Here is a 27,786-nt window from a genome sequence, read left to right on the forward strand (position 1 = left end):
ATTTTTGCAGGGTGCTGGCTGGCAGATCTCTACCCAGGGATACCGGCAGGTACCGGGGGGGATCGGGGACCCTATTTCTCTCTCCTCTGATGTGCAATCACTTCAGAGGAGAGAGAAATTAAATGGCAAATCTGACTTTTTTTTGTGGTCGCCGTTATACGGTCAATAACGGCGAATGCAACTCTGGGGTCGGTAAAAACCAACCCGAATCATGTTCTCTGGGGTCTCGGCTACTCTCAGCAGCCGAGACCCCTGAGAAATTCCGACTCTGGTGGGCGCTATACACTTTTTCCACAGCGCCGTTATATAGCAGCGCTGTGGTTTAAGTACCCTTAATTGGCGTATCGGCCGTCGTTAAGGTGTTAAGGCAGAGAAGTGGTATGTTTTGCAATGGCCGAGTCAATCACCATATCTCAACCCAATCAAGCAGCATTTCACATGCTTAAGACAAATTTAAGGCAGAAAGGCCCACAAACAACCAACAACTGTAGTCAGCTGCTGTAAATGCCTGGCAAAGAATCACTTAGGAGAAAACTTAATTTTTGGTAAAGTCAATGGCCTCCAGGCTTCAGGCAGAATTCTCTACAAAGTATTACATATGAACATTTTTAATAAAGTTAATTTGTCCAATTACTTTTGGGTCCCTGAACAAAAATGGTTGCAATTCCTAAACACTTCACCGGATATTTTTGCTCAACCTGAAAATCTACACTTGTATTGCATCTCAATTGTTTCATTTTAAATAAAAAAATAGTATCATGAAGAGCCTAAATCACGAAGATTCGGTCACTGTCCAAATATTTCTGAACCTATCTCTATCTGTGCCTTATTACATTTGTCAAGTATTTTATCCCTCCTCAAGATGCCCAAGATGAAATCCCATATTGATGTCTCATTCGACAGGTAGGCTATCAATTTGAGATCAGTGTGGGTCTGATACCCAGCAGCCCCATCAATCAGGCAATATATTCCCCGTCAGTAGACAGCAGAACATCAAGCTCCATACATTGTTTAGTAACCACTGCTGAGTGCTGCAATTTATCTCCCATTGAGCAATCAAACAGTGCATAGAGCTGTGTTGTTTCATTCCAAACATTAATTACATCAGGTCGCTAACAAAACAAATATGAGTTCATCAGTGTGGGTGCCAGATGTCAGAACTCCACCAATCTTATTTTAATGACCTATCCAATGAATAACTAATCAATATGTTAGTCCTGGGCAATCTCTTTTAAAAGATGGAAGTGATACTGATACACTATATTATGCAAAGTGCAAAGTGGTACATGACACATGACGTTAGATATGAAGCAAATCTATTTGATGCAAATCAAGTTTTTGTCAAATTTTATAAAATAATTGAATAGTTGTTTTTTTATATGCGCATTTTTTTTCCCAAAATTGAGACATTTGACTGTAACTGTGCAGCTAACAAAGTGTCTGTCACCAACCATTTTTTTTGTACATTTATGTTACTAATCAAATTTTACATCTATAAGTGCGTGCCCAATACAGAGCCCTGTTGCTAAATTTTGGAAATGTACCTACCTAGCATAATTTTTGGTAAAAGTGGTTGAATTTTGCTAAGTAGAAAAAAATTATAAAAAGTTAGACATTTAACTGCATTTCGGTTTTGAACACCTGTTTTACTAATCCAATTTGAAAGTTGTACACACTACACCTATACCACAACCTCATGCAACATTTTGCTTTCTGTATGTGTACCGACCTAACTAGCATTTCTTGTTACATCCTTTTTGGCCAACCTTGTATGAGTGGGGTGGAAAAGATTGTCAAAAGTTATAGAAGCACTCCAATCAAAGTTTATATCCTCTTAATATATTACAGTCATTATTTATATAGTACTGTGCACTTACAATTGCTCATGTTACCTTTCTACCCAGTAAATTCTTCTCTTTTCTCTGCTCTATGTTGAAACAGGAAGTCTCTTTACCCTGCATGAATCATTCCTCTCTTCAACTCCTAACCCAGCTGCTCCTCATCCCCCTATTCGGGAATTTTTCAGTGACTTATGACTCATACAGGGAAAAGAGACTTCGTATTTCCACACATAGCTTACAAGGATTCAACTAGTCAGTTTTTAATCACATGATATCATAGACCTATTAAAAAACAGCAGAATGAACTGAATAGAAAAGCAAAATGAGCAATTATAAGTACACAGTGCTATATCATATGATGATTGCAATATATTAAGAGGATAAAACTTTGATGGGAGTGCTTCATTAAAGGGAACATGTCACCCCCAAAATCGAAGGTGAGCTAAGCCCACCAGCATCAGGGGCTCATCTACAGCATTCTGTAATGCTGTAGATAAGCCCCCGATGTACCCTGAAAGATGAGAAAAAGAGGTTAGATTATACTCGTCCAGGGGCGGTCCCAGTCCGGTTCTGGTCCAATGGGTGTCGCGGTCCGGTCCGGGGCCTCCCATCTTCTTATGATGATGTCCTCATCTTGTATTCACACTGCGGCTCCAGCGCAGACGTACTTTGCCCTGTTGAGGGCAGAGCAAAGTACTGCAATGCGTAGGCGCCGGGCCTCTCTGACCTTTCCTGGCGCCTGCGCACTGTACTCTTTTTCTCATCTTTCAGTATACATCAGGGGCTTACCTACAGCATTACAGAATGCTAGATAGATAGATAGATAGATAGATAGATAGATAGATAGATAGATAGATAGATAGATAGATAGATAGATAGATAGAAAAGCCCCTGATGCTGGTGGGCTTAGCTCACCTTCGATTTTCGGGGTGACAGGTTCCCTTTAATTATAGTGGTTATAGGGATTTAAGCGCTTCGGCAGCTGGTAGTATACATACACAGGCAATGGGATTTTGTCCAACAGTGTGAGATTTATTTCCTTCATAATCTTTAGTGGCATGTAACTTAAGGTGTGGAAATGGCCAGCCCCACCCAGCTCTAGTGGCTGTTCCTAAAACCCGCACCTAAAATCTGGGCCCATTAACCCCTTACCGGCATCGGACGTACTATACCGTCCGATGCCGGCTCCCCTGCTTTGATGCAGGGCTCCGCGGTGAGCCCGCACCAAAGCCGGGACATGTCAGCTGTTTTGAACAGCTGACATGTACCCGTAATAGGCGCGGGCAGAATCGTGATCTGCCCGCACCTATTAACTAGTTAAATGCCGCTGTCAAACGCAGACAGCGGCATTTAACTACCGCTTCCGGCCGGGCGGCCGGAAATGACGTCATCGCCGACCCCCGTCACATGTCCGGGGGTCGGCGATGCGTCTCCATTGTAGCCATAGAGGTCCTTGAGACCTCTATGGTTACTGATTGCCCGTCGCTGTGAGCGCCACCCTGTGGTCGGCGCTCACAGCACACGTGCAATTCTGCTACATAGCAGCGATCAGCAGATCGCTGCTATGTAGCAGAGCCGATCGTGCTGTGCCTGCTTCTAGCCTCCCATGGAGGCTATTGAAGCATGGCAAAAGTTAAAAAAAAAAGTTTAAAAAAATGTGAAAAAAATAAAAAAAACATAAAAGTTTAAATCACCCCCCTTTCGCCCCAATCAAAATAAATCAATAAAAAAATATCAAATCTACGCATATTTGGTATCGCCGCGCTCAGAATTGCCCGATCTATCAAATAAAAAAAAGTATTAACCTGATCGCTAAACAGCGTAGCGGGAAAAAAACTCGAAACGCCAGAATTACGTTTTTTTGGTCGCCGCGACATTGCATTAAAATGCAATAACGGGCGATCAAAAGAACGTATCTGCACCGAAATGCTATCATTAAAAACGTCATCTCGGCACGCAAAAAATAAGCCCTCAACCGACCCCAGATCACGAAAAATGGAGACGCTACGAGTATCGGAAAATGGCGCAATTTTTTTTTTTTTTTTTTAGCAAAGTTTGGAATTTTTTTTCACCACTTAGATAAAAAATAACCTAGTCATGTTAGGTGTCTATGAACTCATAATGACCTGGAGAATCATAATGGCAGGTCATTTTTAGCATTTAGTGAACCTAGCAAAAAAGCCAAACAAAAAACCAATGTGGGATTGCACTTTTTTTGCAATTTCACCGCACTTGGAATTTTTTTCCCGTTTTCTAGTACACGACATGCTAAAACCAATGATGTCGTTCAAAAGTACAACTCGTCCCGCAAAAAATAAGCCCTCACATGGCCAAATTGACGGAAAAATAAAAAAGTTATGGCTCTGGGAAGGAGGGGAGCGAAAAACGAACACGGAAAAACGAAAAATCCCCTGGTCATGAAGGGGTTAAGAAACCTCTTGCCACCGAAGCCTGTTCTTGATGACACATACACTCCATCCAGGACTTGTACGGCTGCAACCTTACATGGTGTACAAAATGTATGGTAAAATAAAATGGAAGGGGCAATGTAAAAGAAAAAAAAGTCCCATACCACAGCTAAAAATGTGGTAGCCGATAGAGGCAGCACGAACACCACAATCACCAGTGGAACCAGTTGCTACGATTGGCCTTCTTTAAATCTCTCTGGCAAGCACATTAGTGGGAAGGAAGTGTAAGACATTATGGAATATATGACACATCACTCATCTCAATCACAGCAAGATGATGTTAGCTCTAATAGTAATTTAAAAAAAATTAAAAGTCTGCCAGCACACTGTTATTGTCAGTTTAACATCTGTTTCTATGATGAGGTCACTTTGACATTACCAAGACTGCGTTTGTGTGAAAGATCTTGAAAGGAGTTGGACACAGTCCTATAGACCTTTGCAGTATTACGAATTGCGGAAAATCGATTCACTGTGAATCAAATTTTTGGGGAAAATGTATTGAACCTGACAAATTCGAATTTCAAGAGATTCAATCATGTTTACATGGCATCTGTGACTACAGTGGTAATGTTCCGTACTACTGGCGTAATGGCTCCCGTTGCTGAGTGATGATGCCAACGGAATGGCTCATGATTTCTGTGGCCACTATATAGTATTTTCTTGTGTGACTATGCTAATAATTGCTTTGTATTTCCTCATCCAGGTGACATTGATCCCAACTCATGACACAGAAGTGACACGTGAATGGTACCAACAGACCCACGAGAAACAGCAAGAACTTAATATAATGGTGTTAGCTAGCAGCAGTACTGTAGTGATGCAAGATGAATCCTTCCCAGCATGCAAAATAGAGTTTTAATCATCATGGCAGCCACTAACACGTCCATGCGTACTTTGTGTTTATGTGTGTGTCCAATCACAGCCCAACTTTTTTCCCCAATCTGATTTGTACCTGTAATGTCAGCCTTGCCAAATCATGATTGTTGGAGGAGGTGAATTAAGCAGAACTTTTCAAGCATTGAAGTCTTACATAAATTACAAGATACATAGCGCTTTCTGAATTCATCTATTCTCAGAACAATTTGACACTTTTACACTGGCACATTACATGATCTGTTTTACACCTCTTGTGTTTCCATACCATGAATACGAGAAAGCAGAAAACCTTGCATTGTTATAGGCATATGAAGTTGGAAGGACTGGATTAGGGCTAGACATTTACCAGCAGTAAGACACTTCTCCCCCAGATATATCAGCAGGCAATGTGTTAGGGTACAGAATATAAGACTATACAGCCATGCAATTTGTGGGTACTGTAAATACAGTATGTATCTGGTATATTTTACATTAATCTGTAATTTGAAAATTGCACTTGTAGACCATAATGCAAAGAAAAGCTCTGAAAGTACATTACAAGCAGATTAATGACTTTTATAAAATAATAGCAAAACATATTTCATGTTCTGCAACAAACCAAAGTATTTAAGGCTGCAAGTGATGAACGCTCGTGAGTCTGCACAGGAGGTACTACATATGTGGAGCTTTGATTTAGCTTTGTAATCTTCTTTGCAGGACCAAAGAGTTGACAGTGTAAATGGTACTGGCCTACGACTGGGATTAGGAAAATATGGCTGCTTTCTTCCTCTCCCTTGTCCGCAGCCTGTGTCTAGCATTGCTAATATTGATATTACTTAAATGGAGGTAAGTGCAATGCCACACATAGCCCTTAGACAGGACTGACGCGGCTTCTGGAAGAAAGCAGACATTTTTTTTTATTTATTACAAGCCCTTTGTAGCATGAGATGTAGCCAGTGTTATCCTAATGGTGCATTTACATCACATCTGCATAATTTACAAATGACCTAATTAGCTACTTCTTTTACAGAAGACATTATTGCTACAATAGTAGTAAAGACTCCTTTATAGCATAGGGAACATCAGATTTTGTGATTATGATTTTTTTTTGTTATGATTTATGGAAAATGTTCCCATTGTAGCAGCTGTATGTGTAAATGAATTTTAGGGATTGGTTCAATTCAATGTCCTATAACACTGGCTCCCTCTTTATGCACCCTCGTAACACATCTCAGTCTGGTCCTGCACTAGATTCGTAGTCAGAGCAGTGAAACAGGACCTCCGCAGAATAAGGTAGTGGGATGGTTGGCATGAACATACATAGTAGCGTAGTCTTCTATTCTCTGCAAAACTTACACCAAAACACATAGATTTAAGATGTTATCAAATAAAAGAGAAAGCCCTGTATTAGATTACTCCAGATTATTACCACCCACCATTGTATAAATGGAGAAGAGGAATGGAACTGAAAATGGGATTGATACTAAACGTGGAATAGTTGGACTGACACATCTCCCAGTATCAATAATGTTATTTTTGTACAATTATTTATGTTTGCGTTCCGAATGTAAAGGACCAAATTGTTTACTGGTAGCCTCACTAGGTGGTTGCTTGCCAATTAAAACAAGCTAGCTTCAATCTTCTAACGTAAAGTTTTTTTGTACCCGTTTTTTGCACATACCTAAACGCTTACTTTTGCTGTTGCTTATTCTTTGATTGGCTGTTGGAAAGAAAACTTAAGGTACATATTAATGTACATCACTCCTGCTCATGTAGGCTGTATGGACTGTAGATCAGATCTGTTAATGGAAGCTGCTACACAAACACTAAACAAGCGACAACACTTTTCTTTGTCTTTTTGTTTACATTTTTAGTCTTTGTTGGCTGCTGTAGGCAGCGATCCGCCTTACAAGACACACTTTCTGATTGCTGAACAAAACCATTACATATCAATGGTGAATTCTGCTGTCTAATTTATATATTTATTTTTTATGATCAAAGCTTAGCTATATGTCATTAATTTATGGGTCTAACCGTCCACATGGTTTGTATTTTATTCTGTAGATACTTAACAGCATTTTAATAAAGTTCAATGTAATGATTCAACCGCTGGTGCCCAAGAAAAGCCGGTGGTTGGATGTTAGGTGTGCTGTGTTATACACTGATAGTAGCTTTATACATATAACACACTGAGCTTCAAGGGAAATGTTGTAGAAATAACATAGTCGTTACTTTATGCCTTGTGATAGAACAAAAATTATATTGGAATAGAAAAAAAATAACGGTTTATTCCAGATTTTGCACTAGTGTCCATAGTCAGATCTAAACCCTTGCAGTTTTGCACATATCAAATAGTGTCCTTTGATGAATACCCTGGAGTTATAATGTACTAATCTCTAATTCACCGTGATAACCAGGCCGTCTGAAAGAAAAAAACAAAATAATGTTTCATAGAATAAAATAATTACGGTAATTCTCCCAAATTCTTAAGAGCAGAGCAGAAAGAAAAATAAGAGGAATGGGGCATATATAAAATCAAGCACACCTAAAAAAAAAGTGAAAAGTGTGACCAGTGGAAACAAATTCAATATCTATCATTAAAAAAATAAAAGTCACAGTAATGTTCACTGTAAAAGGGCTGGTTCAATGAAAATGAGCCCAATAAAAATAAAAGTTAGCTCAGTAATCAGCTGAAATTCACTATTCCAGCACCTCTAACTCTTAAGGTACCGTCACACTCAGCGACGCTGCAGCGATATATATAGACAACGAGCCGATCGCTGCAGCGTCGGAGTGTGAAGGTACCTTTAGCAATCCACTGTTGTAGGGTAAATGTAAATGTATCTGAATAGGCAGATTAGCTCCCACAGAGTGGCTGTCTTTTCTGGCTCATAGAAATGTTAGGGGACGACAAACAACAAACCCCTTGATTATGCCCATATGCCCTTCTGGTTTAGACATGGAACCAAGCATTCATTGGTTTCTGTGCACAAAGCCACTCTTTCCTGCCGATGATAGTTTTTATACCAATCCCCATTGTGTCAGTGACCTCTAAATTACGCTCATGCGCTTTATGGCTGACAAGTATTTGTGACGTGTTTTGTGTTGAGTGCCTGATTGTGGTTGTGGTGTGATTGTAATTGGTTATTCTACTAGTCCTGTGCTTTAGTAACATGGCACTATGACAGTAATAGGAATGTTGTATGATGGAATGGAAGTTACTTTCATTAGCCTATGTGATCGGTAATCTGTATATGTCGAAACGACCCAACAAGCCAAAAGTCCAGTATGTTTTTATCACACCCAAAGCAAAGTTGTCAGAAATGAGGTGACTTAGGACATACATTGAATGTATGGAGGATTTATTTGCTATGTTGAAGAACTGTCTCTTTCGGGAATGTGTTAGTTTGTCCAGTCTTTCTTTTACAATACTTATACTTCTTTCATCCGGCCCTATACTTTTCTGTGCTGTATTTGCACATCTTTGGGAATTCTACATTATATTGTTGTACAGGAATGGCATGCATTATTTATTTGGATGAAGCAGAACCAAAAACGATGCATGCGCTTCCCGGTGTCCCCCATTCCTTTCTGATGTACCTGTGTATATGTTCCATTTTTTATTCATGTGGATATTTGACCTACAAGCCCCATCTACTTGCTGCAATGCTTGTGGCTCTGATACAGCTACATAGGTGCCTAGATGCCTAGCGCACTCTTTAGATGACGACCCAAAAGGAACACGCTAGAGCACAGCCACTTCCTTAGCTCACATCCATACGAGGGTCTAGGCAGAATAGAAATGCACTAAAAATTGAGATATGAATGTTGCTATTACTTTCTATAACTTGAACTCTACCACGAAAATACTAAGAACAGAATGACTGCGTTCACTTAGAAAACTGCCTTGCACATGACAATACTGAATGGAAAATTTTACACACAAAATGATATTTTAAAGAAGAATGTAACCATAATTCTCATAAACCTTTTTATCCCTATTTATGTGCATTAAACAGTTAACTATTTGGTTTCCCTTTAAGAAGCTTTTCAACACTGTCAAATGACAACAGTTTACCAAATCTAGCTTCTCTTTGCTGCCTTTTGATGTATTTTGGACGTTTTGTAGCATAAAAACAGAAGACCAAATTTTGGTCCTCTAGGTCTACACAAAAATTAAACACCAAGGACAAGTCATCGCTCAATGCCTCTGCCATCGACTAGGCCAGAGACTTTGATGGCTATTAGGGGGCAGAGCCTGAACCTTGATGGGCTGCATTCACTAACAGGTATCACAACGAATACAGATTACCTGTAAATCCATTACTATCATTACAACATAACATATAGGTGATATATAAAATAGAAACACGTAAAATCAGCTGTTGCTTGTTTCTGCATGTGGACTACAGGGAGATATAATCCCGTGTGTAATAGATAAAACTAAAAATAACTATTTTACAACTATATAAAAAGTGAACATGTCTTAATTGTATTGAAAATTGCAACCTGTATTCCTGATAGCTTCTTTCTACGTTGGATGTTGTATAAATAAACCCCTGACTTTTCATTCTTTCCCCTTTATGTTACTCAGCGTTACTTATAAACTTGTTTCCCGGAAAGGTTTTGTTTTGTTCTCTTCATTAATTTCCTCTATCTGTGTGCAATATTCTGTCCTTCTGAACTTCTGTACATGGAACCGCCTGAAACTCTAACAATAAAATTACATGAATAGATAAAATATGTGTTTGCCTTATTTTTTACTTTTTTTTCCACTTTTATAATAAGCTTGGTTAGATCACTATTTCTGATCATGATATAGAGGGCACCAAAGCTGTTACTGTTATAGGGTAGCTGTAGCTGTCACTGTTGGACAAACAAATCATTGTATGAGTTAAAATGGGGATCTAAGTGGGGAGTGTAAGGGGGAACATTTCTCCTTGTGGAGAGAGCCAGGCTGGCATAAGGAAACTTATAGGTCATGTAATGCTCAGTAGGGAATTTAAAAATGCAAACATCCTCTTCAGCAAAAAAGAGAATTCTACCACCAACTACTGGATGTAGCAATCTAAAAAGTCAATATCAACCATTTAATGAGCCTTGACTCATGACTTAGGATAAGAAGACAAACCAGACACTTAATTTTCAGACATGTGTTTCCAAGTGTTTTCCCCTCATCAGTGGAAAGAAGGAGATCTGATTTGGCTAGGTGTCATAGATTGCCACCTGGGAGATCGGGCAGATCCACCCACTGTTATTTATGGAACAAACAGCTCTCTGCTTGCCCCTATCATCTGGACAGTTGTGTAATTTACCGATGATTGGTGGAGGAGGCCACAGGCAGTTTCCACTAATGCCGATTATTGTGAAACTAACAGTGAACATATGGTATATACACCTCTGGTGCCCATGCATGTGATGTGTGTATATACCCCTGGTCCGATCACTGCTAGCTTCACGATAACTCAAGGACTACTCACTGCCACCACCAGTCATTTTATACAGGCTGACTGGGCACCTGGTTCTGGTAACGCATGGCTTCGGGGTATGGTTTACAGAACAAAAGGAACAGAAATATTAAATGTTTTATTTAATCCAGAGCGATATAAAGTGTTTAATAAAAATACAAAATATTTTACAAGGGGGACAATATGATGCAGCGTATACAATTACATAAAATAAAACAGGGTTAACAATAGAACCTACTACACCGATCACTGAGATGATTCAGTTTAGCGAAGGAGAGAATTTCGATTGGAGGCATTTAGTGCATGGAATTTATGAATTCACTGATGTGTATCTCTGTACAGGAACACAGATCACAATTTGCCTGGATCTTTTATCAGAACTTGAGCAACACCCAACCCCCAGTCCCGTGATGACCTCACTTGGGTTGGGTTGTGGGATGTCCTCAGCCCTTCAGGATTTTAGGAAATTCCCAAATTATGTGATAGCTTCACTCCTGATTATCGCAGAAGTTCAAGATTGCGTCCATATTATTATCGGGATTTTACCATTACCCAGAGAGCAAACATGACATGGCTGCCCACTATCAATATGTGATTTATAGGCAGAGGTTACAGTTTAGAAAAAATACACATCTTCTTCCTCGACTCATCCTGAAAATGAGTGTCCTATCAGTATCAGATCTATACACAAGCCCCAATATTCATAATTTTCTTTCGTAGACCACAAATCTGGGAGGAACAGTAGCTTCTTCCACTTCTCTATCTATGTGTAATCACATGTACCTTTGTTATTCAATCCTTTGAAAAGACCTTTCCTGCCTTAATTACCTGTCCAATTTATATACCTTTGTCTATGTGCAATAGACTTCCTTGTTTGCACTGCCAGGTTTTTTTCACCAAAGAAGCCCTGCCTGCATGTTAATTACGATTGTCACTCTCCAGCTATACCTAATTTCCTGCTTCTTTAAGCTCAATGTTCCAGTCTAATTCTAGGAGACTCAGACTGTCAGCTATTTTTGCTATTGCAATTCTGTTTGAGAGGAGAAGGGAGATGGTGAATGCCCACTCAGTAGAGGCTTCAGAAATTTTAATATTTTCTATGACACAAGGTGAAAGGATTTTCACTGTGGTCCTAAAGAGGGGGGACTATGACTTTTAAAATTGCATATGTTAAAATCTATGCTAATTTACCATTGTTTTTCAGATAAGAGTCACCTGAAGACTGTTAAACTTATGTTGTCCCCATTTATATTAGCTTGTCTGGGTTATCAGACAAATATATAAATTAATGTCTAAGGTGTGACACTATGGTTATTAATGCTCCTAATGAACTAATCAATACCTCAAGCCAAGTCTGCAATAACCACAAGCAATTTCATTTGATTGTCCATCTTATTGAATTGCCAAGAGAGATGCTACCAATGGCAATGGGATTAATAAACAAAGGAGCCTTATGGAAAAAAGTGCCTGCCTTTCACATTCTACAATATATTAACTCCCATCATGACCGTAACTTTTTAATTTTTCCATCCTCATAGCTGTATTAGGGCTTGTTTTTTGTGGCACAAGTTGTACATTTGAATGACACTATCCATTCTATCTTGTAATGCACTGGAAAGCGGGAAAAAAATCCAAGTTTGTTGAAATTGCAAAAAAATGCAATTCCACAATTGTTGTTTGAGGTTTTTTTTTACAATGTTCACTACATGGTAAAATTGACATGGCAATATGATTCTCCAGGTCAGTATCAGTACGATGATACTAAACATAACAGAAAAAAAATGATCTAAAGTATAAGTTGGTATACATGCAATATAGGAGCATGTTAACACTGGCCATAACACAAACTAACTACTAAAGGTTAGGAGCATCCAGATTTGGGTACATCTTGATACTGGTGGGATGGCTTTTACACCTTTTTTGATCAAAAAACAGTGTTTACTAAGTATTCTGTGTTATTTATATGCACTATTCTATTGCTTTTTCTTACAGCAGGATATATGTTCATTTTGTTTCTGCCTAAGATTTAGATATCTCCTGTATTGGGAGCTGCCGTCATGTGACTGCAAGTATGCGATATGCATATACACATATGTTTTACATCAAGTGACTGCAGATCAGAAGCTCAAACTGGACAACAGCTTTAAAGTAGTACTCCAGCAATTTTTAAAATATATCATATGCAATGCAAACTTACCAATAGTATTCTAGCTACGTAGTGTGTTTAATCTCAGCCAAGTTGCAGAAATACATTTTCTACGTCTCATTATGACCAACTTTGCCATGTGATCTCAAGTTCACTATACGCTCTCCTGTGTAGCCAGAAGGTCACTTTCAAAGTTCCTCTTAGCTAAAGGATATCATTACCTATTAAATCCTTCCTAGCTGTTTATACTTTTCCCTCTCTAAGCTCCACTCCTTTGTTTCTCAGCAATCCCCCCTATATAGCTTAAAACAAAAATTCTACTGAACTGCATCAATGTGATAAGACTGTAACCTTCTGAAAATCTCAAGACTTCATAGTTTTTTATTAGGGGAAGCATATCAGAAGCGAAGAAGGAATCAAGATGGCAAACAACCCAGAATTGGCACACCAAAAAACACATAACATAAGGGGTATTCGTAACTCATGTGAGCTTCTATTCCTAACCCATTTAAACCCCTGACTGTTCATAGTTTCTTTTACTATAAGGCCACAATGAACACACCAAACTTAAATTGGATTAATTGGCCACAGCAGCCTTTATCTAACATTTAATACAAACAATTTAAACAATATCGTCCCAGAAGGGGTGGTCCTCCAAGCCCCAAGATATAAACCGCAGATATCCAAATTCCACCTTGACCCCCCAGGTTAAGTCTTACCCCCAGCCGCTATGCACCAGCTCGAGGCAGATAATAACTAACCTGGCCAAATAAAAATTAACGAGTCCCTTAATCATTTCCTCCGCGGAATTATTTAAACCCCGCCCACTTCAATTCACACAGGGGGAGTACAGGACCCCTTGAGATCCCCCCTCCAATCTGCCATTCCCCAATTCCATCAACTTCGAGGTCCTCCCCCCCATGCAGCACTTCCATGACAATCTGTAGTTATAAAACAAGCCACTCCCATCCTCAATCTGAATCCCAATAATCCCCATAACATGGAAAAAACTCAGCACAAATTAAGAGAGGGTGGATGGGAGCTTCTTTCTTTATCAATGGGGTACCTAAAATGGTTGCCCTCCCTAAAATGGCTGACTCTTATATAGTGGCACCCTAATGCCACCTCTAACCCCTCCTTTCCCATGACCTAACCCCTACTTCACCTATAACTATTAATCCCCAATCTACTACCTAGCTATCTACAACACACAAGAAGCCTAACAAATATATTAATCAGGCCACAGAATGTTTCAGTTCAAAAAGTAGAAATTTATTATTGATAAATAGAATAAAATGTTTCTTTCACTACAAAATACAAAGAATGCCTCCAATCCAATGAACCGGCTTTATGTGCGGTGCAGAAATACAGCAGTAGCAGGTTTACTGATATATATAAAACAACACATTTTTATTATTTGACCTGTATCTATGGCTTGAGAAAGGCTCATTTAGAGCCGAAACGTCGTAAAGACATGTGGGTCTGATTAAACTCTGCACAGTTGATCAAGATACAATGGAGTGCTGCCTGTTTTTTGCTTGAATCTATGGACTTTGGATAGCCGGTGGACGGGCTTCCTGGAGGCTTTGCACCCAGAGATAAGTGAAAGTGTTGTGCTGTTCCTTTTTCCACTATTATACTTCTAGTTGCGGTGATAAGATCAGGGTTTGCGGTCAGTATAGTTACCACCTACTCCAGTGAAAGTTTTCATGCTGCTCCAAGGGCACCTGATCATAACACATCTTGTATGGCCAAACACCACATGTCTGTGGTGTTTGTCCCTTCTCCTGACTCCACCATAAAGTGAGAACCGCCCTATTTACTTTAATCCTTGCTTTATTCACCCCCTCAATAGACTGAGCACCCCGCCAAACCTTCCTCAGAATAATATATGACCGGATTACCAAAACCTTTGTGAACATTGCCCACAGCCTCAACATATCAAACTTGATATCCTTTATTAATTCCCTACAGGGTCTCTTGCCTAATTCGTTCCCGCCCCCCAAATGTATGACCACCATATCCGGCGCACGGTTCAGACGAACAAAACATTGAAATTCAGGTAAAAATTGCTTCCAGACAATCCCTCGTTTACCGATCCAACGCAGATTTGGCGAATCGCGCAGGAAACCCTACTGACGCCCATCCGGACTGCCCCCATTGCAGCCCAGAAAATTAATGAGTGTCCCATTATCCATAAGAGCAGCTGACCATGGTCTGGAACAAAAGAACAATAACATTTAAAACATCAGACAATACATTTTCATTAACCAAATCATTTCACCCCCACCATCACCAAAGATAACTGACGACAAAAAGCTCGACCCATTGGCATTATCCTGCAAGCAAAATTTAGCTTGCCCAACAAAGATTGCAAATCCCACAACGTTATTTTCCGCTATCGCCCACTTTCAACACCTCCTCCCACAAAGCGATCACCTCATCAGGTAATCTACACTCCATTGCCATAGTATCAATCTCAATCTCCAGAAAACTCAACGAAGTCACTGACCCCACTGTCTTTTCCGGTGCCAACTGAACCCCAAATTTCTTTGCCATACTTTCCATCGTATGCAATAACATAGAACAATCAGAAGCCTGAGTGGGACCGATAAGCAAAAAATCGAGATTATTATTATTATTATTTATTTATATAGCACCATTGATTCCATGGTGCTGTACATGAGAAGCGGTTACATACAAGTTACAAATATCACATACATTAAACAAACTAACAATGACGGACTGATACAGAGGGGCGAGGACCCTGCCCTTGCGGGCTTACATTCTACAGGATTATGGGGTAATGAATAATAATAATAATAATTTTTATTTATATAGTGCCAACATATTCCGCAGCAATTTACAATTAAGCGGGGACATGTACAGACAATAAATTCAGTACAAGTTAAGACAATTTAAACAGTGACATTAGGGGTGAGGTCATAAATGTACGAATTCAAACTCAACATGTCCTTAACAACCCATTCCAAAAAAGTGCTAAACGTTTCAAATTAAGCGCAGGAAAGTGAACATCCCATAGGAAGACACGATCAACAAAAAATCCTCCATCCCCAAAACAGCCCAACAAATGCATGCTATCAGGGTGTACCGTTAGCAAACGAAATGCTACTTCTATGTCAGTTTTTGCTAACCACGCCCCTTTACCATACAACCGCACCAAATCCATAGCTGCAGCAAACAATATGTACAACACAGAACACAACTGAGGATCAATCCCGTCATTCACTGAATACCCCCTGTAAGGTTGTGCTTACTGCATGTGTTGAGGGACACTCACTTAGCACGGGATAAATGCAGAAAGTAACGGGTTTTCACTTTAAAAGACCATGTGGTTTATTATGGAGTCATAAACCACAGAAATATGAACAACAAGCAAACAATCTTTACATCATGGCATACGGCTTTGAAATGCGGTCACTAAACACGCCATACCTCTGTGTCCAGTTATCATGGGTGACCGAACAGTTCATTAATGTCCATGGAACACAACAAACACCAACATAAGACATTAGGTTGCAGTCTCTAATAATGCTGGACCTTACTCAGTCCAGTTACCATGGGAGACTGCACAGTTCCCCATACTCTGGGTTACCTTCCAGGAGCTCCTGCTCCACACGCTGACTCCTGTCAGTACTCTCTCAGGGAAGCTGCCGAGCTGGGATCACTGTCCCGGACAATGCCTTGCTGACCAGGCCACGTAACAATCCAGATCCTCAGATGGGCTGTAGCTCCCCCAAACAGTGCCATCGTGGACTATGCACACACGTCCACTCTGTGCACTATTCAGGATGTCCGTCCCCACCTGGGACCGTCCAACACACAGGCCCCCCAGGTCCAAGGCCTCCCCATGTGCTCTTCAGGGATCCAGTCCTACTCCCAGGACCTCCCAACACAGAGGCCTTCCAGGACCTGGCACACAGACCAGTCAGGTCCATCCATTCTGTTCCCATGTGACCACATGGTCACATTATATACTTATAACCACTCCGATAGGTGGGAGGTGTGTGTCATTAGTTCAACCACTATCACCACAGATATGCCTCCATGCATATCCTGAGGAGCACATGCAGTACCCCCTAGCTGTAACAAGGGTCACTGCATCACACCCCAGACCCTAAAGCAGCCCTAAAATTCCCTGGCCATGCGGCGGACGGTGATACCCCTCCCTGAAGCCCCCCGGACCCCATATCATAGCTAAATCTCTTACCCCATGCAGAATTCATCCCATGCCCCCGCTAACTCCCCTGAAAAATGCATCCTGACTCCTAAGCTCAGGGGAAGCTAACAACGGGTTATTAGGAAATAAATGATTGCTCTCACCTAGCTGCCTGGGCGCTGTGAACCCAGCAGCTGAAGATCCGGAATCCTGAAGTGGTTGTCCCGATCCCATTCTGTGCTGATCCGAAGTAGATTCTGCAGCTTCTGGGTCTCCCTGTTCCACAGACAGCTGACTGATATTATGAGCCGTGCCAGCCGTCTGGCAGGGACCCTCTGTTCTGCTGCTGTACTGGATGTGGGGCTAGCATCCTGCTGCCTGTAGTAAGATGCACTGCTCATACCCTGTGCGATGTCCTCTGAACTGATGACTGAGACCGCCAATCCAGATCCCCTCAGCCGAGCAGGCCCTGTCGCATTACAGGTGCCCGCCACTCCTGCTTCCGGCATCTCCCACGCTGCTTCAGATGAGATTGAGGCCGACTCCTCCTCCTGCTGTAGGCCCTTCCGCACCGCTAGATTCCTCCCAATTCTCTGATGCAGAGCAGCTGACCTGCGGCCTGCACCGCTCACCAGAGGGTCCCCGGAGGGGCTCCTGTTTCAGCGCCGGTCCCAGGGGGTGACTTTGGTACTTAAGCACGCCAGTGGCTTAGACCTCCACAGCCGGCATCCGTCAGGAGGAGCCTGGGCAGCACCGGCCACCGACCCCTGCAGCAGGCCGCTCAACGATGCCTGCAGCCATTCAGTGCCTTGGGTGGCTGCCACGTCCCTCAGCCTGTGCAGCAAAGCCTCCACATCCATGACTATAGGTACTTTACAGCTTCTTTCTCTATCAAGGGGGAACCTAAAATTGTTGACCCCACCAAAATGGCTGACCCTTATATAGCGGCACCCTAATCCCAACTCTAACTCCTCCTCTCCCATGATCTAACCCCTGCTTCACCTATAACAATCTTTTAACCCCCAATCTACTACCTAGCTATCCAGCTCACTACATTCCCATGCTACCCTGTCATGTCGATCTCCCTTCAAGACTCTCTAGACTTCTCCAAGATCATCTACATTATTCTTTAAAGTGAACCTGTCACCCCCAAAATCAAAGGTGAGCCAAGCCCACCAGCATCAGGGGCTTATCTACAGCATTCTGTAATGCTGTAGATAGGCCCCAAATGTATCCTAAAATATGAGAAAAACAGTTTAGATTATACTCACCCAGGTGCGGTCCCGGTACGATGGGCGTTGCAATACGGTCCAGGGCCTCCCATCTTCTTACGATGACATCCTCTTCTTGTCTTCATGCTGCAGCTCCGGCGCAGGCAGACTTTGTCTGCCCTGTGGAGGGCAGAGCAAAGTACTGCAGTGCGCAGGCGCGGGGAGAGGTCCGGCGCCTGCGCACTGCAGTACTTTGCTCTGCCCTCAACAGGGCAGGCAAAGTACACCTGCGCCAGAGCCGCAGCGTGAAGACAAGAAGACGATGTCATCTGATGAACATAGGAGGCCACGGACGGGACCGCGACGCCCATCGGACCGGACCGCAGCGGGAATGCCCCTGGGTGAGCATAATCTAGCCTCTTTTTCTCATCTTTTAGGATACATCGGGGGCTTATCTACAGCATTCCAGAATGCTGGAGATAAGCCCCTGATGCTGGTGGGCTTAGCTCACCTTCGATTTTGGGGGTGACAGTTTCCCTTTAACAATAGCTTAAGCTGCGCTATGTACCACTCCACCAAAATTTGCTAAAGTCCTGCTTTAAGCATTTATGCCATATTCACGGAATATACTAAAAGTGCTTGATTGGTGCAGGATCCTCCTCAGCTATTTCAAAGCTGCCAAAGTGTACATAGAATGTAATCACAATAGTCTATAGTTACATAAAAAGCATAAACATCAATAAAAAGGGACACACTGCACTGCCACTTTTTCAGCTTTGTGGAGTTTACAGTTGATGTAAATTGATGTGCGGCGGGTAGTAACCCCATCTATCAGGCTTTTATAGCATAGCCTTTAATCAGCTTAAAGCCTCATTCAGACATGTTTGTTTTTTATGTGTTCTTTTCATGTTTTTGCACCTTTAAAACATGTATGCATTATAATGTATGGAGTTGTTCACATGTCCATGTTTTTTTTTGCCGACCTTATGTCCACAAAAAAACTCACTGAGACATAACCTTTTTTGATATGAGTCGCAGGTCAATATTACCCATACAAGCCCGTGTCTATGAAAATCACAGACAGCACAAAGACAGGATCAACGTGTAATGCATATGCTGTCCATGATTAACCTTGTAATGTAGGAGTGGGAAACCTTTTTTTTTGCCGAGGACCGTTTGAATATTTATAACATCATTCCATATAAAATTATCAACTTGAAGTTTACCATTATATTTGGTCAAATATGTAACTAAGTCACCCCTAATGTGATGGCTGTAGCTGCTTCTTTATCATGATATTGTGATGTTAGGTGGCATTGATCGTGCTTCTACTTGCAACTGGTTTTCTAGGTTTGCGTTGGTCTGGAGCGCAGAGGACTCTTTGCCATCCATTTTGTTAAGAACCCGCAGCAATAAGTTGTTCTGAACACTTCTCCAAGTGAGAAATTCATCACTGCTCATGTTTCATTTATAGAACTCAAGCAGCGAGAGGTCTGCATTATACATCACAGAAGAGACACTGAAACTGCTATATATACGAGGGGCGATCCAAAAGTAATGATAATCGGTTATTTCTATTGCACACAGAAATTAAAATAAAATATTTTCTTCTCTCTTAGGTACCCACTAGTCCAGAAAAAAAAAAATAACTTAAATAGACCACGATTCCCAGGAGCTACATTCATTTGAATGTGAACATCAAAATGGAAATAAACTAGCTCAGAGCTGTCATCAAATACCTCTGCTTGAAAAAAATTACTACCAAAGACATACACAGCGACTTGGTGGAAACATTGGGGGACTCTTCTCCTCCATATTCCACAGTTGCATGATGGGCCAAGGAATTTAAGCTGGGAAGAACATCGACGGAAGATGAACATCGCGAAGGACGCCCATCCACGTCCCTCAATGAAGAAAATGTGAAAAAAGTTGAAGAAGTTGTATTGGCAGATTGAAGAGTGACTATCAGGCATGTAGATGAGGTCACAGTTATCTCATATGGCAGTATTCAAAGAATCCTTGCAAAAGAATTGCACAAGAGAAAGGTCTCCGCGCGTTGGGTGCCAAAAATGTTAACCGACGAGCAAAAGAAGAAACGAGTTGACATTTCAATAGCAAATCTCGAAAAGTTCCAAGCAGACAAGGAAAATTTTTTGTCACGTTTTTTGACCATGGACGAGACCTGGATCCACAACTTTGATCCCGAAACTAAACAACAATCGATGACATAGAAACGAGCCGATGAACCGACACCGAAGAAATTCAAAGTGTCAAGCTCAGCAGGGAAAGTTATGGCGTCCATTTTTTGGGACGCTGAAGGAATTATTATGGTGGACTATTTGGAGAGGGGAGCCACTATTACAGGCTCCTACTACGCAGAACAAATAAGAAGATTGCGGGAGGCTATCAAGGAGAAAAGGCGCGGCAAACTGCGGGCTGGAGTGCTGTTTCACCAAGATAACGCGCTGGCTCACAAAGCTGCAGTTGCCAAGGCTACCATTCAAGAAGCGGGCTTTGAAATGGTGGAACACCCCCCCTATTCACCAGATCTAGCCTCCAGTGACTTCTTTCTCTTTCCTCGGCTCAAGGAACACCTCCGGGGCGAGAAATTTGACGACAATAGCGACGTGATAACCGCTGTTGGGGATTTTTTTGAGGGTCAAGATCAAGAATTTTTTTCGAAGGGAATTCTAAGTTTAGAAAAGAGTTGGACTAAATGTATAGACTTGTTAGGAGACTATGTAGAAAAATAAAAAAATTTTTTGACTATATTCATTGTGTTTAGTATTGTTGATTATCATTACTTTTGGATCGCCCCTCGTATATACATCACATATGAAGTATTTGATTCAATAGCAAAAATAGAACTTAGGTAACGTTCACATTAGCGTTTCCCGACGCAGCGTCGGGAAACGCTGCGGCGACGCATGCGTCATGCGCCCCTATATTTAACATGGGGGACGCATGGACATGCGTTGTGCTGCATTGTGCGACGCATGCGTTTTTTTTGCCGCAAGCGTTGGGCACAGAAACCGCAACAAGTTGCATTTTTTTGCGTCCAAATTTCGGCAAAAAAGGACGCATGCGTCGCAAAATGCAGCGTTTTTGCATGCGTTTTGGTGCGTTTTTATTTGTGTTGTGCATTGCGTCGCCGACGCAGCGGCGCACAACGCAAATGTGAACGTAGCCTTAATATTTGGTACAGAAACCTTTGCAATTACAGAGGTCAGATGTTTCCTGTAGTTCTTGACCAAGTTTGCATACACTGCTGCAGGGAATTTGGCCCACTTCTTAATACAGATCTTCTGCAGATCTTTCAGGTTTCTGGGTTGTCACTGGGAAACATTGAGTTTCAGCTGCCTCCAAAGATTTTCCTTTGACTTCAGGTCTGGAGACTGGCTAGAACACTCCAGGACCTTGAAATGCTTCCTACAGAGCCACTCCTTTGTTGCCCTGACTGTGTGTTTCGGGTCATTGTCATGCTGGAAGACCCAACCTTTACCTATCTTCAGTGTTCTTACTGAGGGAATGAAGTCGCTGGCCAAAATATTGTGACATATAACCCCCACCCATCCTCCCTTCAATACAGTGCAGTAGTCCTGTCCCTTTTACAGAAAAGCACCCTCAAAGTATGATGTTTTCTGTTATGATCTGGTGGTTTAGGAGCAACATGGGACGAGCTCTGAAGGAAGTGGTACCTGTACTGACCGCAGTCCCTAAGCTCAACACAACACTAGTAGCCGTGGGATGCTCCTAACACTCCCTAGGCACCTCGTCACAGCCTGAGAACTAACTACCCCTAAAGATAGAAACAGGAAAACTATCTTGCCTCAGAGAAAATCCCCAAAGGATAGATAGCCCCCCACAAGTAATGACTGTGAGTGGAGAGGGAAAAGACATACACAGAATGAAACCAGGATGAGCACAGGAGGCCAGTCTAGCTAGATAGATAGGACAGGATGGAATACTGTGCGGTCAGTATAAAACACTACAAAAAATCCACACAGAGTTTACAAAAATCTCCACACCTGACTAAAGGTGTGGAAGGTAAATCTGCTTCCCAGAGCTTCCATCATCACTGAATTAATTCATTCTGACAAGCTGGACAAACATAGAAAGCACAGAACGGATAAGTCCACAACCTGTGGACAGAAAAGAGCAAGCAAGGACTTAGCTTTGCTGAACTGGTCAGGATAACAGGGAAATCCAAAGAGATGTGAATCCAACCAGGAACCATTGCCAAGTGGCACAAGCTGAAGGAAAGAGCCAGGCTAAATAGCCGAGCAGAATAGACAATCAGTGGAAGCAGCTGCTGACAGCTAAATCCAAGGAGCAGCCATTCCACTTAAAACCACCGGAGGGAGCCCAAGAGCAGAACTCACAAAAGTGCCACTTACAACCACCGGAAGGAGCCCAAGAGCGGAATTCACAACAGCACCCCCCCTTGAGGAGGGGTCACCGAACCCTCACCAGAGCCCCCAGGCCGATCAGGACAAGCCAAGTGAAAAGCACGAACCAAATCGATGGCATGGACATCGGAGGCAACAACCCAAGAATTATCCTCCTGGCCATAACCCTTCCACTTGACAAGATACTGAAGCCTCCGCCTCGAAAAACGAGAATCCAAAATTTTCTCAACCTCATATTCCAACTCTCCCTCAACCAACACTGGGGCAGGAGGATCAACTGAGGGAACAACGGGCACCACATATCTCCGCAACAAAGATCTATGGAAAACATTATGAATGGCAAAAGAGGCTGGAAGAGCCAAACGAAAAGACACCGGATTAATAATTTCAGAAATTTTATAAGGACCAATAAACCGAGGCTTAAACTTAGGGGAAGAAACCTTCATAGGAACATGACGAGAAGACAACCAAACCAAATCCCCCACACGAAGCCAGGGACCAACACACCGACGGCGGTTAGCAAAACGTTGAGCCCTTTCCTGAGACAATGTCAAATTGTCCACCACATGAGTCCAAATCTGCTGCAGCCTGTCCACCACAGAATCCACACCAGGACAATCAGAAGGCTCAACCTGCCCAGAAGAAAAACGAGGATGAAAACCAAAATTACAAAAGAAAGGTGAAACCAAAGTAGCCGAACTAGCCCGATTATTAAGGGCAAACTCGGCCAACGGCAAGAAAGACACCCAATCATCCTGATCAGCAGACACAAAGCGTATCAAATAGGTCTCCAAGGTCTGATTAGTTTGCTCAGTTTGGCCATTAGTCTGAGGATGAAACGCCGAAGAAAAAGACAAATCAATGCCCATCCTAGCACAAAAAGCCCGCCAAAACCTAGAGACAAACTGAGAACCTCTGTCAGACACAATATTTTGCGGAATGCCATGCAAACGAACCACATGCTGAAAAAACAATGGAACCAAATCTGAGGAGGAAGGCAACTTAGGCAAAGGTACCAGATGGACCATTTTAGAGAACCGGTCACAAACAACCCAGATAACAGACATCTTCTGGGAAACAGGAAGATCCGAAATAAAATCCATGGAAATATGCGTCCAGGGCCTCTCAGGGACCGGCAAAGGCAAAAGCAACCCACTAATGCGGGAACAGCAAGGCTTGGCTCGGGCGCAAGTCCCACAGGACTGCACAAAAGCACGCACATCGCGCGACAAGGAAGGCCACCAAAAGGACCTAGCAACCAAATCTCTGGTACCAAAAATCCCAGGATAGATAGCCCCTCACAAGTAATGACTGTGAGTGGAGAGGGAAAAGACATACACAGAATTAAACCAGGATGAGCACAGGAGGCCAGTCTAGCTAGATAGATAGGACAGGATGGAATACTGTGCCATCAGTATAAAACACTACAAAAATCCACACAGAGTTTACAAAAGTCTCCACACCTGACTAAAGGTGTGGAGGGTAAATCTGCTTCCCAGAGCTTCCAGCATCACTGAATTAATTCATACTGACAAGCTCGACAAACATAGAAAGCACAGAACAGATAAGTCCACAACCTGTGGACAGAAAAGAGCAAGCAAGGACTTAGCTTTGCTGAACTGGTCAGGATAACAGGGAAATCCAAAGAGATGTGAATCCAACCAGGAACCATTGCCAAGTGGCACAAGCTGAAGGAAAGAGCCAGGCTAAATAGCCGAGCAGAATAGACAATCAGTGGAAGCAGCTGCTGACAGCTAAATCCAAGGAGCAGCCATTCCACTTAAAACCACCAGAGGGAGCCCAAGAGCAGAACTCACAACAGTGCCCCCCCCTTGAGGAGGAGTCACCGAACCCTCACCAGAGCCCCCAGGCCGACCAGGATGAGCCACATGAAAGGCACGAACAAGATCGGGAGCATGGACATCAGAGGCAAAAACCCAGGAATTATCTTCCTGAGCATAACCCTTCCATTTAACCAGATACTGGAGTTTCCGTCTAGAAACACGAGAATCCAAAATCTTCTCCACAATATACTCCAATTCCCCCTCCACCAAAACCGGGGCAGGAGGATCAACAGATGGAACCATAGGTGCCAAGTATCTCCGCAACAATGACCTATGGAATACGTTATGTATGGAAAAAGAATCTGGAAGGGTCAGACGAAAAGACACAGGATTAAGAACCTCAGAAATCCTATACGGACCAATGAAACGAGGTTTAAACTTAGGAGAGGAAACCTTCATAGGAATATGACGAGAAGATAACCAAACCAGATCCCCAACACGAAGTCGGGGACCCACACGGCGTCTGCGATTAGCGAAACGTTGAGCCTTCTCCTGGGACAAGGTCAAATTGTCCACTACATGAGTCCAAATCTGCTGCAACCTGTCCACCACAGTATCCACACCAGGACAGTCCGAAGACTCAACCTGTCCTGAAGAGAAACGAGGATGGAACCCAGAATTGCAGAAAAATGGCGAAACCAAGGTAGCCGAGCTGGCCCGATTATTAAGTGCGAACTCAGCCAAAGGCAAAAAGGACACCCAGTCATCCTGATCGGCAGAAACAAAGCATCTCAGATATGTTTCCAAGGTCTGATTGGTTCGTTCGGTCTGGCCATTAGTCTGAGGATGGAAAGCCGAGGAAAAAGACAAGTCAATGCCCATCCTACCACAAAAGGCTCGCCAAAACCTTGAAACAAACTGGGAACCTCTGTCAGAAATAATATTCTCTGGAATGCCATGTAAACGAACCACATGCTGGAAGATCAATGGCACCAAATCAGAGGAGGAAGGCAATTTAGACAAGGGTACCAAATGGACCATCTTAGAAAAGCGATCACAGACCACCCAAATGACTGACATCTTTTGAGAAACGGGAAGATCAGAAATAAAATCCATAGAGATATGTGTCCAAGGCCTCTTCGGGACCGGCAAGGGCAAAAGCAACCCACTGGCACGAGAACAGCAGGGCTTAGCCCGAGCACAAATCCCACAGGACTGCACAAAAGTACGCACATCCCGCGACAGAGACGGCCACCAAAAGGATCTAGCCACTAACTCTCTGGTACCAAAGATTCCAGGATGACCAGCCAACACCGAACAATGAACCTCAGAGATAACTTTATTGGTCCACTTATCAGGGACAAACAGTCTCTCCGCTGGACAACGATCAGGTTTATTAGCCTGAAATTTTTGCAGCACCCGCCGCAAATCAGGGGAGATGGCAGACACAATTACTCCTTCCTTGAGGATACCCGCCGGCTCAGACAAACCCGGAGAGTCAGGCACAGAACTCATAGACAGAGCATCCGCCTTCACATTTTTAGAGCCTGGAAGGTACGAAATCACAAAGTCAAAACGGGCAAAAAACAGCGACCAACGAGCCTGTCTAGGATTCAACCGCTTAGCAGACTCAAGATCAGTCAAGTTCTTATGATCAGTCAATACCACCACGCGATGCTTAGCTCCTTCAAGCCAATGACGCCACTCCTCGAATGCCCACTTCATGGCCAGCAACTCTCGGTTGCCCACATCATAATTTCGCTCAGCAGGCGAAAACTTCCTGGAAAAGAAAGCGCATGGTTTCATCACTGAGCAATCAGAACCTCTCTGCGACAAAACAGCCCCTGCTCCAATCTCAGAAGCATCAACCTCGACCTGGAACGGAAGAGAAACATCTGGTTGACACAACACAGGGGCAGAAGAAAAACGACGCTTCAACTCTTGAAAAGCTTCCACAGCAGCAGAAGACCAATTGACCAAATCAGCACCCTTCTTGGTCAAATCGGTCAATGGTTTGGCAATACTAGAAAAATTGCAGATGAAGCGACGATAAAAATTAGCAAAGCCCAGGAACTTTTGCAGACTTTTCAGAGATGTCGGCTGAGTCCAATCATGGATGGCTTGGACCTTAACAGGATCCATCTTGATAGTAGAAGGGGAAAAGATGAACCCCAAAAATGAAACCTTCTGCACACCAAAGAGACACTTTGATCCCTTCACAAACAAAGAATTAGCACGCAGGACCTGAAAAACTGTTCTGACCTGCTTCACATGAGACTCCCAATCATCCGAGAAGATCAAAATATCATCCAAGTACACAATCAGGAATTTATCCAGGTACTCTCGGAAGATGTCATGCATAAAGGACTGAAACACCGATGGAGCATTGGCAAGTCCGAATGGCATCACCAGATACTCAAAATGACCCTCGGGCGTATTAAATGCAGTTTTCCATTCATCTCCTCGCCTGATTCGCACCAGATTATACGCACCACAAAGATCTATCTTGGTGAACCAACTAACCCTTTTAATCCGAGCAAACAAATCATATAACAATGGCAAGGGGTACTGAAATTTAACCGTGATCTTATTTAGAAGGTGGTAATCTATACAAGGTCTCAGCGAACCATCCTTCTTGGCTACAAAAAAGAACCCTGCTCCTAATGGTGACGATGACGGGCGAATATGCCCCTTCTCCAGGGATTCCTTCACATAACTGCGCATAGCGGCGTGCTCAGGCACGGATAAATTAAACAGTCGACCTTTTGGGAATTTACTACCAGGAATCAAATTGATAGCACAATCACAATCCCTATGCGGAGGTAGGGCATCGGACTTGGGCTCATCAAATACATCCCGGTAATCAGACAAGAACTCTGGAACCTCAGAAGGGGTGGATGACGAAATTGACAGAAATGGAACATCACCATGTACCCCCTGACAACCCCAGCTGGACACCGACATGGATTTCCAATCTAATACTGGATTATGGGCTTGTAGCCATGGCAACCCCAACACGACCACATCATGCAGATTATGCAACACCAGAAAGCGAATAACCTCCTGATGTGCAGGAGCCATGCACATGGTCAGCTGGGTCCAGTATTGAGGCTTATTCTTGGCCAAAGGCGTGGCATCAATTCCTCTCAATGGAATAGGACACTGCAAGGGCTCTAAGAGAAACCCACAACGCTTAGCATACTCCAAGTCCATCAAATTCAGGGCAGCGCCTGAATCCACAAATGCCATGACAGAATACGATGACAAAGAGCAGATCAAGGTAACAGACAGAAGAAATTTTGACTGTACCGTACCAATGGTGGCAGACCTAGCGAACCGCTTAGTGCGCTTAGGACAATCAGAGATAGCATGAGTGGAATCACCACAGTAGAAACACAGCCCATTCAGACGTCTGTGTTCTTGC

General features: G+C 42.7%; 1 protein-coding gene across 3 annotated transcripts in view; it reads left to right on the top strand.

Moving 5' to 3' along the window:
* Positions 1 to 9,905, top strand: part of MAP1A (microtubule associated protein 1A) — a 362,456-nt gene extending 352,551 nt beyond the window's left edge. For all 3 annotated transcript variants that reach the window (XM_069766123.1, XM_069766124.1, XM_069766125.1), the window contains one exon: positions 5,013 to 9,905. In XM_069766123.1, the coding sequence (XP_069622224.1) occupies positions 5,013 to 5,168 (156 nt within the window). In that variant the 3' untranslated portion in view covers positions 5,169 to 9,905. The remainder of the gene's footprint in view (positions 1 to 5,012) is intronic.
* Positions 9,906 to 27,786: the final 17,881 nt, after the last annotated feature.

The sequence above is a fragment of the Ranitomeya imitator genome, chromosome 4 (assembly GCF_032444005.1).
Source record: "Ranitomeya imitator isolate aRanImi1 chromosome 4, aRanImi1.pri, whole genome shotgun sequence".
Lineage (NCBI taxonomy): Eukaryota > Metazoa > Chordata > Amphibia > Anura > Dendrobatidae > Ranitomeya > Ranitomeya imitator.